This window comes from Bos mutus, chromosome 2 (assembly GCF_027580195.1).
Source record: "Bos mutus isolate GX-2022 chromosome 2, NWIPB_WYAK_1.1, whole genome shotgun sequence".
In the NCBI taxonomy this organism is placed as follows: Eukaryota; Metazoa; Chordata; class Mammalia; order Artiodactyla; family Bovidae; genus Bos; species Bos mutus.
In genome coordinates, this window is record NC_091618.1 from 257,654 (window position 1) to 273,916 (window position 16,263).

The window sequence follows — 16,263 nt, forward strand, 5'->3', positions numbered from 1 at the left end:
CTCCCTAGTTGCAGCAAGTTGGGGCTGCTCTCCAGATGCGTTTATGAGGCTTTGCTTGTCTGGGCGTGCCGGCTCTGGGTACACGGGCTTCAGTACTTGTGGTGCACGGGCTCAGTTGCTCCGCCACACGTGGGATCCTCCCAGACCAGGGACCAGAACTGTGTCCCCTACATTGGCAGATGGATTCCTAACCACTGAACTGACAGGGTAGTCCCGATCCTGAAATTTTAAAATGTGTTGTCTGTCCCCCTCACCCTGGACATGCGCTAGGATTGGGGCCCTTGCCTTTTCGTTCTGTTATATCCCTGTGCTACCACAAACCGGGTGGCTTAAACAACGGAAAGGCATTTTCTCAGTTCAGGAGGTTAGAAACCTGAGATCGAGGTGTTAACAGGGTCAGTTTCCTGGAGGGCTGAGTGGGAAGGACCCACTCCAGGCCTCTCTCTGGCTTGGCCACCCTCTCCCTGTCATATTCCTTCCCTCTGGGCAAGCCCCTGCTCAGTTTCTCCTTATGATGATACCAGTCCTATTGGATTGGGGTCCACTCTAAATGATCTCACTTTAACCACTTGAGTAAAGATCTTATCTCCAGGACTTTGCTGTGATCCGGGGGTTAAGATTCTGCTCTTTCACTACAGGGGGTGTGGGTTTGATTCCTGATTGGGTATTTTCAACACATGTCAGAGAAGGTAATGGCACCCACTCCAATACTCCTGCCTGGAAAATCCCAGGGACGGAGGAGCCTGGTGGGCTGCCGTCCATGGGGTCACTAGGAGCTGGGACACGACTGAGTGACTTCACTTTCACTTTTCACTTTCATGCATTGGAGAAAGCAATGGCAACCCACTCCAGTGTTCTTGCCTGGAGAATCCCAGGGACGGGGGAGCCTGATGGGCTCCCGTCTATGGGGTCGCACAGAGTCAGACACGACTGAAGCGACTTAGCAGCAGCGGCAATGCATAAAGTTTTTCCAGGGTAGGGGAGACATAATTCAGCGCATAATCATCCCTACTACCTACAATATGTCTGCAATAGAGTAAAAACTTAATAAAAATGTGCTGACTGCCTGCCTATGGCTACAACATGAAGAATGGCTTGCAGAGGGCAAGCCTGGAAGAAGGACCATTAGGAAGCAGGGTGAACATTCTAAGAACGAGTAGAGGATGTGCATTTGTCAAATATTTATGAGCCAAGAGTGGGAAGACAAGAGTGAACGCGGTGCAGCCCCTGCCCTCGCGTGGACCCCCACTCCAGTGAGCAGGGCAGTGGGTGGACAGGACTCTGGCTGGTGGACTTAGTGTCCAGATTCCCTCAACGCTTCCACTTTGGCTGAGCTGGGTGGTGGCCGCTGCGCACCTGGGCTTTCTCTGGCTTCGGCGAGCGGGGCTGCTGGCTGCTGCAGCGCAGGCTTCCCACTGTGGGGGCTTCTGCCACCGGAGCGTGGGTTCGAGGCATGAGGGCTTCAGTGGCTGTGGCCCGTGGGCTCAGTAGTCGTGGAGGGTGCGTTGAGTTGCCCAGCAGGCTGTGGAATCTTAAGTTTCTGGACCAGGGATCGAACCTGTGTCCCCTGTATTGGCAAGCAGATCCTTAACCACTGGATGACCAGGAAGTCCCCCAGATTCCCTTTAAACACTGAATTTGGCCAAATCATCCCCAACAGTTGGGGCTCTTTTTTCCTCACCACGCGATCTTAATTCCACAATCGGGGATCCTACCTGGACCCTGGGCGGTGACAGCGGACAGTCCTAACCACTGGACCACCAGGGAACTCCCCCCAGGAGTTCTTTATCGGCTGAGACATGACGGGCTGGGCGCCAAGGCTTGTGTCCTTGCCCGGGAAAAACCTGTCGTTCCCCGGCTGCAAACCCTCCCGGCCTCCCGCGGGCCTGCCGTCCACACCGCGCCCAATCGGCAAGGCCGCCTGAGCACCCGGCCCTGGCTCAGCGCGCCACACGGGCCTTCCCGCTGTTCCTTGGACTTGTCAAGGTCACGCCCGCCTCAGGTCTGTGTGCCTGCTCTTCTCTCTGCTGGAACACTCTCCGCCCGTCTCCCCGTGGCTTGTTTTTTACATTCAGGTCTCAGCTGAAATGTCACCTCCTCAGAAAGGCCACGCAGATGAGCCCAACACCGTCACACTTTGTCACAGCCCATCTTAATTTTCTTCATGGGATTATCCACTGGAGTCGTCTTGCTTAGTTGTTCCCTTCTCTCCGCCCTCCACCAAACCATGCATTCCACAGGGCAGGACAGGGCCTGGCAGTGCCCCTGACAGAGGGAACTATGCGGGCGTGAGTGCCAAGTCGCTTCAGTGATGACTCTGCGACCCCGTAGACTGCAGCCCGCCAGGCTCCTCTGTCTGTGGGATTCTCTGGGCAAGAAGACTGGAGTGGGTTGCCATGCCCCCCTCCTGGGGGTCTTCCCGACCCAGGGGTCAAGCTCAGGTCTCTCACATCTCCTGCGTCGGCCAGCGGGTTCTTTACCACTAGCGCCACCTGGGAAGCCCAAGACGGGGCTGCAGATCTGCTTAATGCAGGGATCTGTGCTGGCCAGACACCCCGCCCTCCAGATGTCAGCCGCGAGGCCAGTTTTTCTGCGTTTCCCACGGACTCTCTTTGCTGCCCGTCTGGGTTTCTGGGCCTTCAGCTCATCCTCCAGTTCCGCCCCGTCCCCTGTGGTCACACGGGGCCTCTGTGCCTCCCCACAGGCTCCTCCCTCCACAGAGGGAAGACCCTTCCTTCCCGCCCTGCAGTGCTCCCCAGGCCCCCTCTCATCCTTTCTTGTGGACCCGAGGCACGTCATCTGCTCCTCTCCAGGTGGAGCAAGTTCAAATTTTTGCCTCCGCTGATTCACCCATTTCAGAAGCAGGGCTTTGTTTCCTCTGATTCAATTTAATCTGTCTCTGCTCTGCAGATGTTATAGTTCAGCAATTTCCTGGTAAAGTTAAATTCAGTGATTCTTCATTCCTACAGCTTAAACACTTAAGTCTCCTCAAAGCTGTTTCCTTTCATCTCTGCCTCCTCTGGTGCTGGGGTTCACGTTCAGTGGGGGGGGGGGCATTTACCCAAACAGCGAGGAAGCACGGTGGGCGTCCTCTCTGGGCCTCTGTGGCCAGCTGCCATGGCCTCGCCCACGCTGCCCCGCCAGGGGTGTGCTCTCCGCCACCGTGGGTCCTGGGCATGAGCTTCTGTCCCTGCTGCATCCGAGAGGATGGCCTCTGCTCACTCTGCATGGTCCTCGACCCTGCATACCGGCTCCTCTGGACAGGCCAGACCCCTCACAGCTCTTCTGCACCCTTCCTGGGACACAGGGGTCTGTCTTCCCGGTCTGAGGCCCAGAGGCCTGCACCTTCTGCGTTCCTGACTTCCGGAGGCCAGGCCTGGACCCCACTGACCTGGGGTCTCCCAGAAAGGCTGTCTGCCCCTGCCTCAGTGTAGCAGGGTGAGGTCAGGACAAGGAGAATGCCTTCCCAGACCTCTGGCTCCTCGTCCACCCTCTTCTTGCGTTTTAGTGACATAATTGGACACTCTTTTGGCCCCGGAAGCTCAGGACTTGCCCTCTTTGCTCAACCGAGTGACACTCCCTGGTGAGGGATGAACCTGCGAGCTGCTCCCAGGGCAGGCCTCTCTGCCTCGTCTGAGCGCAGAGCCTTAGGGGTGAGTCCACACTCAGGGCACACGTACTGAGAGTGACCCTCAGGGCAGCGCTGGGCCTCTCTGGCCTGGTCGGGGGGCGGGCAGCCGCCCAGGTCCCCGGGCCCCCGGGCAGGAGCTTTCTTTCCCCCGAGGCTTCTGCCTGGTTAGGGCCTGCCCCGCCCTCCTTCCATCCCTGCAGTGGGTGGGCAGACAGGCTCCCTGGCGGGGACGCGGCACACTCCGCCAGGCCCCTCAGGCGTCTGAAACATCAGCTCCGCTCTGTGTGTACCGACAACGTCGGGGCCGGAGCCCAGCCCACGGGGAGAAGCACCGGCTTGCCCACAGCTGGGGCGCGGGGCGGCGCTGGGAAGGAGACACGGACTTTTTCTCCGCTGTCCTGCTCCCTTCTTAGGAGGCTTTGGACGGTGTCTGGGACCCAAAGCCTTTCCCAGGGCGCCCCCCGGTGGGCTTTTGAGGCATCACACCCGTGGTTCCGGCTAAACCGGTAACCTGTGCGACCAGCAACGTCACGGCCATTTCTGCCCTTGCAGCTGAGAGGCCCAGGGAGGCAGGAACAGCTTTCGAACAGATGCGCCCCTGGTCCGAAGTCCGTGCCTGTCCCTCATCTATAGTCTCTCTGGAAACTCCTTTCTGAGCCCACAGGACCACATCTCAAGGGTTAAAAGGGCAAACAGAGGTCCTATGGTCTCACTCTTGATCTGACCCATAAAGCAGCTCCGCCGTCTCCTCCCATGGGCTTTATCAGTCTCTGGCTGAATACTTGCATCAACAGTGAAATCAACAGAAAACGGCAAAATTCTGTAAAGCAATTATCCTTCAATAACAAATAAATTTTAAAAATACTGAAATCATCACCTCACAAAGAACCCCCGGGCATGCTGGACTGCCTTCTCCATGGAACTGTGGGGAGGAGGGGAGGAGGAGACAAACCACAGCCCCTCTGGCACCATCCCCAGCTGGCCAGCCTCAGGATCTCCTCGGGGGCCTTTCCCAGGTTCCCCAGGTGAGGGCGACGTGGGGCGTAAGCGCAGGGTGGTGCCAGCACATGCAAGGCTGCGGTCTCCTGTCTGAGTTGGGGATTCCCACACACCCTCCCTCCCGCTGGACGGCCTGTGGAGCCCCGGGAGCAGGAAGGACATCTGATGTCACCCTTTTGCGGGCTGGATGCTGCAGTTCAGACCCAGGTGGGCACAGGCCTCTGACCCTTCAGCACCCAGGGGCGGGGCGGGGCGGGGGCTGTGCTGGGACACCCACAGGCCTGGGGGAGCCGCGCTCTGCGCTGAGCTGAGCTCTCACTGAGGACTTCTCCCCAGACTGGCGCGTGCCCTCCTCTGCCCCTCACGGGTTCTGACCTGGGTCGCTCACGCTGCCGTCTGCAGGCTCCGACCCGCCGAGCTGGGGCCTGCTCCCCCGCCATTACGGCGGCCCTTGGCCTGGGTGGACTGCGTTAGGAAGCTGGCGGGAAGCCTTATGGGACTGACCTGCCCTGAAAGCCAGGTCTTCCCCAGGACCACCAATCACCACAGGCTCCCTACCCACCAAACATCACCTCCTCTACATCCCCTAGTCTGAGTACCCAGGCAATGCTAGAAACCCTCCAGTGATGCCACACTGGTTCCAGGCTTACACAGAGCTCTCACTGCGTGAAGTGCTTCCCAATGACCCTTCTCTAGAGCTTCTACCTACTGACCCTGTTGAGCCCACAAGGAGCTATAAGGAGCCACAGCCTTAAGGAGCAAGTCTGCCCTTCCGTAAGGGCAAGTGTGGAAGTATCCAGAACAACCATTCTACTGCTTGCCACCTGCAGATCAGTGACCTGAGACCCTTCCATACACCGTGGTCTAGTCTGCCAGCTGCCTCGAAGTACGGAAAACAGAAGAGACAGCATCAGACAGCATGCTGTTACACGTGGAAAAGTTTCATCCTACAGCTTGGGAAACACACTGGGGCACGCAGGATGAGAGCTGCAGGCTCACAGCACCTTAATCTGAGACGAGGCTGATCCTCAGTCTGAGCTGCATGAAAGAACGACGGCGCTAACCCAGGAGTGTAAGAAGCAACCGGCAGATGAAGAATAAGGTCCAGAGGGAGGCGAACTGCCGAGACCGTTCTGACCCGACTGATGGCAGCAGCTGTCACGTTCTGCTCGAGGCAAAAAGCCTCAGAGGTTCTCATGGGGACAGGTTATGAGATGACTCAGACAGCGGTGGACGCGCATAACCCTTAGTCAGGAGCGTGATCCTAACAATTCACACACGCGGCCAGCACTTTCCTTCAAGATCACATCTTTTCTTCAAGGGCTAATTATAAACAAGAGCCACCAATTATTAAGGGCCAGTCCAGCACTGGGCTAGTGCTTTTCATATACAACTTCCAATTAATCCTCATGATCCTATAAAAATAGAAACAACTAGGTTTATAAATGAGAAAACTGGTATCCAAGGTTGAGCAGGAAATAGGGGATGGCAGGATGGGCCATCACGGGCTTCAGGCCCGTGCCTCCAACCCCCATCTACTGTTTCAAGAGCCCAAGGCCCTTCATCTTTGCTGAGGCGGCCAGCGATGGCGCAGATGTCGCCCAGGTCCCTGGGTGTGCTCTCCAGGCTCGTCACCTCTCTGGGGCCCCACTGCAGGGTGGCGCTGAGCGTGTGAAACTGCGTCCTTCAAGCACGCTGCAGAGCGCTGCTCCATCATTACATGATGGCTTTGGGGGCGGGCCACCCTCCTGGAGGAAGAGTATCTTTCCCACTACTTTGCTTCCAACTCCAGTCTCCAACTGCTTTTCATCATGGCTTGCTTTCTTTCTTTTATACTAATGAAACAGTTTAGACAATTCGGTCCATTTTGTTTTATTTGTTAAATCGCTAAAAAGTCATCGGGGGAAAACATTAACAAAAAATAAAATCGACGAGATTTAAATATCAATGAAATCTAATCCATTTTTCATTCCTACACTGTTATGTGCCTACAGTGATCATCTCAGCATAAGCCACCCAGGACCCCTGAGTCGCGTGGGAAACGTCACTCAGCACCAGCTTCATCAGGGCACAGCACGCGTGCGCTGATGGGAACCCTGGTTGTGGGAGGGGAGAGAGCGAGCGGACAGCACAGCGGCGCCAGCGCCTAAGGGGCGCTTTCCTCTGACAACGAACACGGTGGAGGGAGCCACCGCTTACTGGTGACCGTGCAGAACATGCCTTCTGCAGCTCATGGGGAGGCTGCCTGGGGTGCGGGCCTGCAAGTCCGGCTGCCTTGCCCCTGGGTGTGTTCAGATCCCCCCCCACTGACGTGTGCGCTGGTAAGAGACCACAGATAATGCAAAGCAGAGCATGTCACCATGCCAGGACCACCACAAGGACGAGGACAGACAAACCAACCAACCAACCAGGAACGTCACTCTGAAGGGGAAGGAAAGAAGCGATGCAGAAGGAAACCCAGAAAGATCAAGTGAAATGGAAGGAAAGCATCCCCTTGTTCTCCATTAGTTGGAGGCTTTCTGTCCTCTGAAGCCCAGACTTAAGAGTTGCTTTTCTTCCTTCTTCCTCTTCTTCTTTTCAAGAGTTTCAGCATGGTTCCTAGGGTAGTTCGTGGTTTCAGCTCTTGATATTAAACTCAAGCGTTAAAACCAAATCAATCTGTAGAGGGCTGGGAGGAAAGGAAACCCAGGATTGCTTTACAACTGAAAGTTAAGCTTGTTCTGACATCAAATTTGTGCTCCCAAAAGAGTGGGGTGGGTGCAGTGGGGAGGGGGTGGTTTTTGGAACCCACCACCAAAACACAGAAGCAGGGCAGAAGTATGAGCAAAAATGTGAGCCCTCTCTGCTGCGCAGCCTGCAAAATGAGCAAACAGGGAGCTCTGTTCAGAAGGAAAGGAAGAGACTAAACCTCTCACGAAGTCAGCGTGGTGGCCGGTGACGTCAACGTGACGGTGGGGGGCTGCCAAGGCACACTTGCAGGAACCGAAGGGGTTAAAGCTTCAAGTAGAGACAAAATGTATCTTAAATACTTAAATACTGATAAATATTTACTTTAGGTGCTCCTGAGGGTTTAAAAAAATATTCCGTCTCAGTTTCCTCAGTGAATCTTAAGACAAAATTGGCATCGTGTCAAAAGCGGAGCGGTGGTTCAGCCGGATCTGACTGAAGCGTCCGCGGCAGCGCGGAAACGGCCCCCTCAGCTGGGACGCCCGGAGCCCCCCCGCACCCAGGAGGCGGCCACCTGGGCTGTGCCGCCTCGCTCTCCCCGGACGCACGCCCACAGTGCCCAAGAGCCAGCGGGACCAACGCCGCGGGGGCGGCAGAGGCAGAGCTTTCTTAAAGGAGTTGTAAGCAGTCTGGTTCCGAGTGGTGTGGGTGATCCTGGGATGCCACGCAGTTCCAAGGAGCCAGGCTCCTTTCTACGAGGATCATCAGCTCTGCTGCCTGCCTACTTGGGGACAGTGGAAGGAATCAACAGGTTAACAGCGGCTTAGGAAGGCCCCGGGACAGAGGGAAAGATCACCAAGTTGAGACTCAGAACTTTCAGGCTTCCAAATACTTTATATTTAAGTAGGAACTCAGTGAGTTTGGAGGCACTGTCCATGCACAGATGCAGTGTCATAAACAAGGTTCAGCAGCAGCAGCAACGCTGAAATTGCTAATCTTCTAGGCTAGCCTTCTCTTGTGAATAAGGAACCCCGCACGATCTAATGGTCTTTGCCAAAGAAGGCCTGGCAACAGGCCCAGGGTAGAGAGTCTGGGAAGCTAAGTGCTGAGCTGTGAGCAGCTGGACACCATGGTCAGCAGGCGCATGGCAGTTTCCTCACCCTAGGGAGCACGCAGAGGCACCCCCCCCCCCGTGAGCTGGCCCTTTCCCGGGCTTGGCACCAAGGGCGCTTTCCCACCAAGACCACATTGTAAAAGCTAAAGGCTAGGGGAAAGGATTTAACATGATGTAACAGGAGAAAGCACACTTATCAGACAGGCTGCTGAGAGCTGGCTTGGCGCCAGGACCCAGGGCCAGCTGCAGCACGCTTCGGCTTGGGAAAGGCCGACAAAAAATTGGGGAGAGCGGGGCTGAGAAACGAATTCAAAGCCTGCAGGCAAAATAACCCTCTTCTCCTGATGAGAAACCTCCAGAATGATGCATGTTTCTCCGGGTCATGGTTTAGAGACTGGCAACCCCCCGCCCCCCACCCCACCAGCACTGCTCTGGTTGGAAATGTTATCTCAGAAATGACATGAAAGTGAAAACCCAAGCCTTGTTTGGGCGACAGGTGAGCAAGACAAAGAAAGAGCTGCCCCGAGGTCAGCCATGCTTCAGAGAACCCAAGCACCAGTCCACAGCCAGGCAGAAGAATGCATGCCACAAGCAAGGGCGAAAACCCTTCTAGAAGGAACTGCTCTTCCAAGATCAAGTCTATAAACATGGATGGGTGTGTCCAATGTGCTCTGGAAATAAAAAGAAGCCCACAGTACTTTCTGACGCATCAAGGATTTCTCATGACATTGGTATCTCAGAACTCCCTGCTGGTCCCCTAGTGACTCGAGAAAAAGGGTTCCAGAAATATTTCTAAGAGATTTCTCTGGACACCCAAACCTAGTAAAAGAAAGTGACAAAGATTTTAGGGCTTAAAAAATTTCACATATCAAAGAAAAAGAGGGTGGGGGAGGGAGGAGGGGAGAACAGCAGCTGTAAACAGAAAAGGCGGCCTCTGAGCGCCAGGTTTTAAGGGGAAGAAAAAGAGAACAAATACAGATTTTAGAAACTGCGATGAAATATGACTATTAGAAAACTCCACAATCAGACCCCAGAGTGTTCTCTAAGACATGGAGGGAGCAGCAAACAGGCGCTGCTGCGTGAACGCTGTTTCACGATGACCCTGGCGCACGTGCAGCGGATCCCACTGGGGAATTTCCTCAGTCCCAACAGGCAGAAGAGGGCTGGGCAGAGGGCATCACTGCAGAGAGCAGCGGTCACAGGTCCTCTGCGGGCGGAGAGCAGACTGCTACACGTCACTGTACCTGCCAGCACCGACAGCCTGTGATCGGAAACCTCTGCTTGTACATTTTATGCGTGCCCTTTCTTTATCTAACTCTGAGAAGGCCAAATAAGATTTACAGGTGGCTCTTCAGTTTCTGTAGGAAGGTTCTGGTATTAATCTGTTCCCTAAATTCTTGGTCTAGTTACCAGTAAAGTAGAAAAAGGAGGCAGAGCCTCTGCTAAAACACAGCAACAATTTTATCTGAACCAGGATGGAGCTCTCTCCCTCTTTGTGAACAGAGTTGGCTATATAATATTTCTTTATAGATTTATATAATTTTTTTTTCTTAATGGAGATCTGATCCCAGCCTGGAGTGAGTGAGGCTGGGAACTGGGGTTTGGTTTATGAGAGTAATTTTGTCCTTTGTTTCCTCAGTTCTCAGTCCAAATGCTTGCACGCTGGAAAATTCCAAATTAAAAGCCACAGAAAGGGGAAAGGTTTTAGAACATATTATCTCTTTGCTCGCACAAAGTACAAGGCGTTTGTTTTTGGATAGTACTTCACATTCTGTTTCTTGTCCATGAGTCCTCCAAATATGATGAGCTCGCCCCTGCCTCGTACCACGGTGTGCAGGCTGGTCTCGGGAGGTCCAACCACAGAACTGCTATTAAACACTTTCCACTTGACGCGCCCCTTCTCCTTGGTGTCCTTGATGTCCAGCACGTACATCTGCATGGGCTTGCAGTTCATGCTCTGGTACAAGGGCTTGCCCACGTTCAGGGACTGCGGAGGGTGGTGGCCCAGGCGGCGGGCGATGGGGGGCAGGGCGTGTCCATCTCCCTGCGCGGGCCCGGGGCGGGGGACGGGCACTGCTTCTCCGCTGCCCAGGTTCTGGCTCCCGGGGGAGCCTGGAGAAGACCCCAGGGGAGGGCTCAGTGCTGAGGAGGCGGGGGGACCTTTGGACGACATCGCTTTGATGGCTTCCAGGCTGCGGCGTAGGGCGCCCGGGGAAACGGCTCCCGCGAGGGCGCTGGCCACGTGTGGCGGGGTGTGCACACCGTTCGTCTGCTCGGGAGGGTGTCGCAAGCTGCCCCCCGCTGTCCTGCTGCCCACGCCATCCACGTGATTGCCACTGGAAGCAGCTTTCAGGTCCCAATTCAGATCTATTGACCCTAACCTTAGATCCTTCTGATCGGGGAGTGATCCTCGTCGAGGGGCCAGGGAGAGCCCCATTTTCAGGTCATACCCTTCAGTGGTGGACGGGGTGCTTGGAGACACAGCCTGCACAGGACTGTCCAAGGAAGAGCCACTTACAGCTGCCGATCCCGGAGATAAACTCCCACCATTCAGGACAGGCGAGCCATCGCCCCTGGCTGGGGAAAGGCTTCCTTCTCGGGAACTGGAGGGGGTCTGCCTTTGCGCTCTGGGCCTCAGGGTTCCCCAGCGGCCGTTAACACAGGGTGCTTCATCCATACTCCTCACGGGAGACTGCGAGCGGTACTCTCGGGTTTCAGGAACCAGGGCTGGAGGGGTGGCACTGATGGGTGATGGGCGGGAGTTCAGGCTGGGGCTAAGCGGTGCTCGCCCACTAGGCGCCTGGCTGAAGACCACCACACACTGCCCGACCTGGAAGACAGAAGACCTGCGCTCAGCTCTGATCATTTATTCAGCTATCAAACATTTTACCATGAGCGTCGGGGACGGGCCAGGCATTCTGTAGGTGTCTGAGATCCCTACAAAGATGAAAAGAATGCAGCCTGCCCTCCAGGACAGATGGGATAATTTCTATATATAAAGTGCTTGGTTGTATAAAGTGGTTGATAAAGCTGGTATCGTGAGACATGTGCTATCACTTGAATCATGTCTGCAGAGTAGGGGTAAAGGGAAGAACGAGTATTTGTGTGGGGGACCTGGGGCAAGTTTTGCAGACAGAGGTGCTTGAAGCTGGGGTGCCTGAGGGACGGGTGGGCCCCACGTAGGTTTTCTGCCCGGTGGCTCACGTGTGTGAGAAATGCCTGAAGAGCTGCGGTCAGTGTCCACCTCTTGGGACATCAGGGTGTTTTCAGTTCCCATACTGAAGTTGCTTGGCAATCTGACGAGTTAATCTGGCTTTAGAGTTCAGGACCTCTCCCTCTGCTGGCCCGCCGGCTTTCCACTCACCCGGCAAGCTGGATGGCACCACAATTCTGGGGCCCCGTGGTCTTCATTCTCCACCTTGAGCGGCTGCCAGGCCCAGGGACCTGAGTGCATGTGCAGCAACCAAGCATCCTTGAACAGCTGCAAGAGAAGCAACAGCAGCAGGGCTCAGGTGTGGCACAGGCTACAAGCCACACACACACACGCAGAGCCGCGATCTCCCAGCTGCACGGTCGTCACAAGAGCGTGCGAGCGCTTCAGGACGCAGAGCAAACGCGCTGGCCATTCATTCATTCGTGTATGACCGCTGGCCGGGCACATCAAACTGCACTTGGGGCCCCGTGAAGCAACATGGTTTTGAATCTTGCCTGTGGTTTTATGTGTGTGTGTGTGTGCACACTGATAGAAAGGGTACTAGATAAGGCATATCCACAATGTCTGAACCTGCATTTTTAAATAAATTTCATGTGAATTCTGGCCACTATCCACTTACTTTTCTCTCTCACCCCTCTTTGTAAAAAACGACAGCAGCAAACCGCATAGCCTGAAGACTCAGTGGGAGAAGGAAGACTACGCCAAGTCGCTCCAGTCGTGTCCGACTCTGTGCGACCCCAGAGACAGCAGCCCACCAGGCTCCCCCGTCCCTGGGATTCTCTAGGCAAGAACACTGGAGTGGGGTGCCATTGTCTTCTCCAGGAAGACTGTAGATATGAACATTTCAGAGATAAACGTCTCTAATGAAGAGCTTCCCCCCTTCTCCCCAAAAGAGTGGAGAAAGGGCCGGAAAATACAGAGGCTATATATCCAGAGTGGAAAAGGTATTTTCTAAATGAAAACACTACAGAAAGGGCCTTGCAGTTTTACAAGGTGAGACAGGGGAAGCAGGTTCTGAAAGCTCAGCGGCGTGTGCATGGGAACGCCGCACCAGCCATACTCACAGCGTTGGGACCGCCACACCCTCCAAGGATTAAAATAGTTGCATCATCTATGACGATCTGGGAGAGGAAGAAATTTAAAATAAACCTACAAAGACACAGGCGTCCGACCTCCGCTACCTCAGTGGTATATGAAAATAGTCTACTTGGAGCCCAAATGACAGCATTCTATTCACCACAGGCTCCCCAGTCCCCCAAACCACGTCAGTTCTGATCCTGGTAAACAAACTACTGATGATTCATCTGCGTGAACTCTCTGTTGATTAAATACTATTAACACACGAGCGCCAACCACGTACAATGCAGGGTTCTCTCAGAAAATAAAAAAGCAAAGTAAATGCTCTGGGGAGAGGCACAGTATGAAGCCAACAAAAATAATTATAACCCATTAGAAGTTGAAGAGTAAATGCCAGCAAAAGTGAACGGTAAACTCTCCTTGGCCTGTGCGTGCTGGCCCCTTACCTGGCTCCCTCCTCCCTCTCCTGTCCTAACTGACAGACGCTACAGGGCTTGCTGAATAGTTATCTTAACTCCTGAGCACCTGAGACTGGCCGCCTCGGGGATGAGGACTGGGCCCGGAGATGCTGGGCTTGGACCATGCCCACTGCTCGAGGTCCAGCACCCAGACGTCACTGCTCCTGTAAGACAAGGACACAAGGGTGAGGGAGCCGGGCACGCCCGGGGCCACGGGAGCCAGCCCGGAGGAAGTGACGCTCTTCAGGGTTCTCCCACAACGCCACGCTCGCAGTCAGCACTCCACCACAGGAAAGGAGACTTTCAGACCTTGCTCTTTCCATTGACCCATAAGGCCGCATTTGAGTCATGTCTGTAGCCAAACAGCAACTAAAGTAAGAGTTACTTAATTGGTGATAGCAGGAGATAGCTACTAGCTGTGATACAGTCTTTCAAAGGCAAAACCCACAAGGAAGAGGGCAAAATTATTCAGAAGGCAGTTCTATCACTGTCTAGGAGATAAAGACTTATCGACCTTGGCCACAAAAGGTAATTCACCACGGCTAATGGAAGCGGCAGCTCTTGTCAAGGACAAATCAGCGTCTGCAGCCCTCAGAGGACCAGCATGGGCAGGACAGGCTGCTCCACGCAGTCCCTGTACTGTGGGCCCTCTCTAAGGGCACTCCCTCTCTAAGGGCACTCACTCACCCACAGGGACATAGGAGGGAGAACCCCAGGGCCTTAAGCCCTAACCCTCTGACCTGGAGGGTAGAGCTCACACACTCCGCTTCATGAGTGTTCTAAAATAAGATGCAGAGGACCCTGAGGGAGAAGAGGGTCGGGTCTGGAATGGTTTTACTGCTGACAGCCCATCAACTGCCATTTCAAAACGCAGGTAAAGTGACCACTCCTGCTGCTGACGCCAAAGCAGAGGAAGTACTTCAGGCAGACTGCTCTGGGCAGAGCTGCCGGGCTGCAGGGAGGAGGCAACCTCAGGGAGGATCAGGTCGGGAAAGCTTTCTTGCTCCTACCCATTCTCCCAACTCATGCCAATCTGCCTCTCTCCTTCTCTGAAGCTCCAAGGGGCACGAGCTGGGCCCCAAGGAGAGCAAGGAAAAGTTCTCTGCTTCTTGGGAGGTGGCCTTCTGAGGGCACAGGCAGAAACAGACACGGTGGAGGCCCATCAGAACCTGACCCCACTGAACTAACCCGCACCCCGAGCAATACTGAGATTCTACATGGCCCTGTTTTTTGGGGTTTTTTTTGACATTTGAAAAATGAGCTTTATTTTAAAATTAAAGACACACTGAAAACAAATACTTTTTACAATTTATATCAAACACTTAAAACATAATTTAGGAATGTAGAACATTAATTCTTAATTCAAAGTAATGACATTCATAGAATACATCTTGGTCCCAGCCAATATGGGGTTGAAAAATCTAATATTTCATATCAGCTTAACCATTAATCCTTGCTAAAATTCACTGATTATGATTCAACTTTATAAGGTTAAGCAAGTCTTCCAGGCAATACTCTCATATAACTTTTTCAAATACAAACATTTATACCAGCAAGGCAATTATTAAAATATATATAAATTATGCTGAGGGGCTTGATTAAAAGATTGTCTATATAGAGATGCGCCTCACCTTAGAAAGCACATACACACAAAAACATTTAATCGAATATAAGACGCCCGTAGCCCTGATTTTATGGAGCAAGTTTCTCAATTTATTGGTCTGTGACTAGAACCAAAAAACAGAACACCAGGGTGAGATAACTAACTGGATTAATCGGAACCGTGCTCAGGAATCTTGACCCTGACTAGTTTAGTCTTCTGCCCTAGCTGACCTTTCCAGGAGTATAATCTTTCCTGAAGATAATCTTCAGGGTGACAGTGAGCTAGTCAAATGTACTCACATCTGCCTCGATCCTAGGGAGCCGCCGAAGACGATCATTTTATCGTCTATCACACAAGAGGAGTGCCCGGCCATGGGAGGTGGGCCGTGGGTGGTCACAACGCAGTTCCACCTAACGCAGAGAGACGGGGGAAGGCAGGAAGTCAGCGCCTCTGCCTCTGGCCTTCTGTGCTTACGACGGAAGACAGGAAGCGGGCATCCATCTCACATGACAATCCTATCACCTTCAGTAGAGAAACTGTTAGACAATAAATGCAGGATGGCACAAGGCACTTATGCCTTTTCTACCGATCTGCTGAAGTTCTATTCACTCGGCCCCCCAATGGGTAAGGCTCAGACACGGAGTGGAGAGAAGAGAATGGCAGGGACTGCACCCCGTCCCTGAGCTGCTTCAGCCTAGCTCGCTGAAGGAGTACCACCTGCTGTTTCTTTCTACAGGCCTGATTTGTTGATCAGCAGCAGCTGCCAAGAGCCCTGTACTGAGAAGCTGTGCAGTCCGTCACAAGGAAACAGAGGTGGCTGTCATTTTAAAAAGACGAGTCTGTGCAACAACAGGGAGTCAGCCTGGGGGCAGAGCAGGCGGCGTCCTCTGGATCCACAGCGCGCCCAGGCGCTGGCAGCCAGAGCTGAAGAGCTCTCTATTCTTCAACTGCTCATTCATTTTTCTTGGAAGAGGAAAACATGTCTTCTACCTTTTCTCTTTGGAATACTCATGCTTAACTTCAAGTCCTAGGGAGGGTCCTGTAAACCCTCTGAAACTGTAGGCAAAATTTGTGCTTAAGTAAAAAAAGTTTTATTTTTCTGGGAAGAGTCCAAAGCTTTCAACAGATTCTCAAAGAGATTTCTGGACACACACAAAAAGATAAGGAATCCAGTCATTTTAAACCTTCCTATTCCAGATTAAAAGGATCTTGTCTTTGTGGCTTACCAGTTTTTAGAGGGTGAGTAAGTGTGTATCTCGTCAAAGAACCTCTCTGGTTGGTGTAGGGGGTAAGGGCTCGGCCGTGTCCAGCCGCCAAACAGCACGAGCAGGTCCTTGTATACGACCAGGGTCGCTCCAGCTTTGGGGGACGGGTAGGACCCTGGGAGAAGCCAGAACAGCATGGTTAGCATCAGCACCTCCCGACAAGCTGCAGGCAGGCGGTCTGCAGATCACCGTTTCCTGACAGGGACAGAACAGGGACCAATACTACAAAGCGGCA

General features: G+C 53.6%; 1 protein-coding gene across 2 annotated transcripts in view; it reads right to left on the reverse strand.

Annotated features, from left to right (window-relative positions):
- Positions 1-4,449: 4,449 nt before the first annotated feature.
- Positions 4,450-16,263, reverse strand: part of FBXO42 (F-box protein 42) — a 108,194-nt gene continuing 96,380 nt past the window's right edge. For both annotated transcript variants that reach the window (XM_070381837.1, XM_005906010.2), the window contains exons 5-10: positions 15,990-16,143; positions 15,063-15,173; positions 13,228-13,324; positions 12,690-12,746; positions 11,776-11,892; positions 4,450-11,241 (exon numbers count right to left, since the gene is read on the reverse strand). In XM_070381837.1, the coding sequence (XP_070237938.1) occupies positions 10,126-11,241; positions 11,776-11,892; positions 12,690-12,746; positions 13,228-13,324; positions 15,063-15,173; positions 15,990-16,143 (1,652 nt within the window). In that variant the 3' untranslated portion in view covers positions 4,450-10,125. The remainder of the gene's footprint in view (positions 11,242-11,775; positions 11,893-12,689; positions 12,747-13,227; positions 13,325-15,062; positions 15,174-15,989; positions 16,144-16,263) is intronic.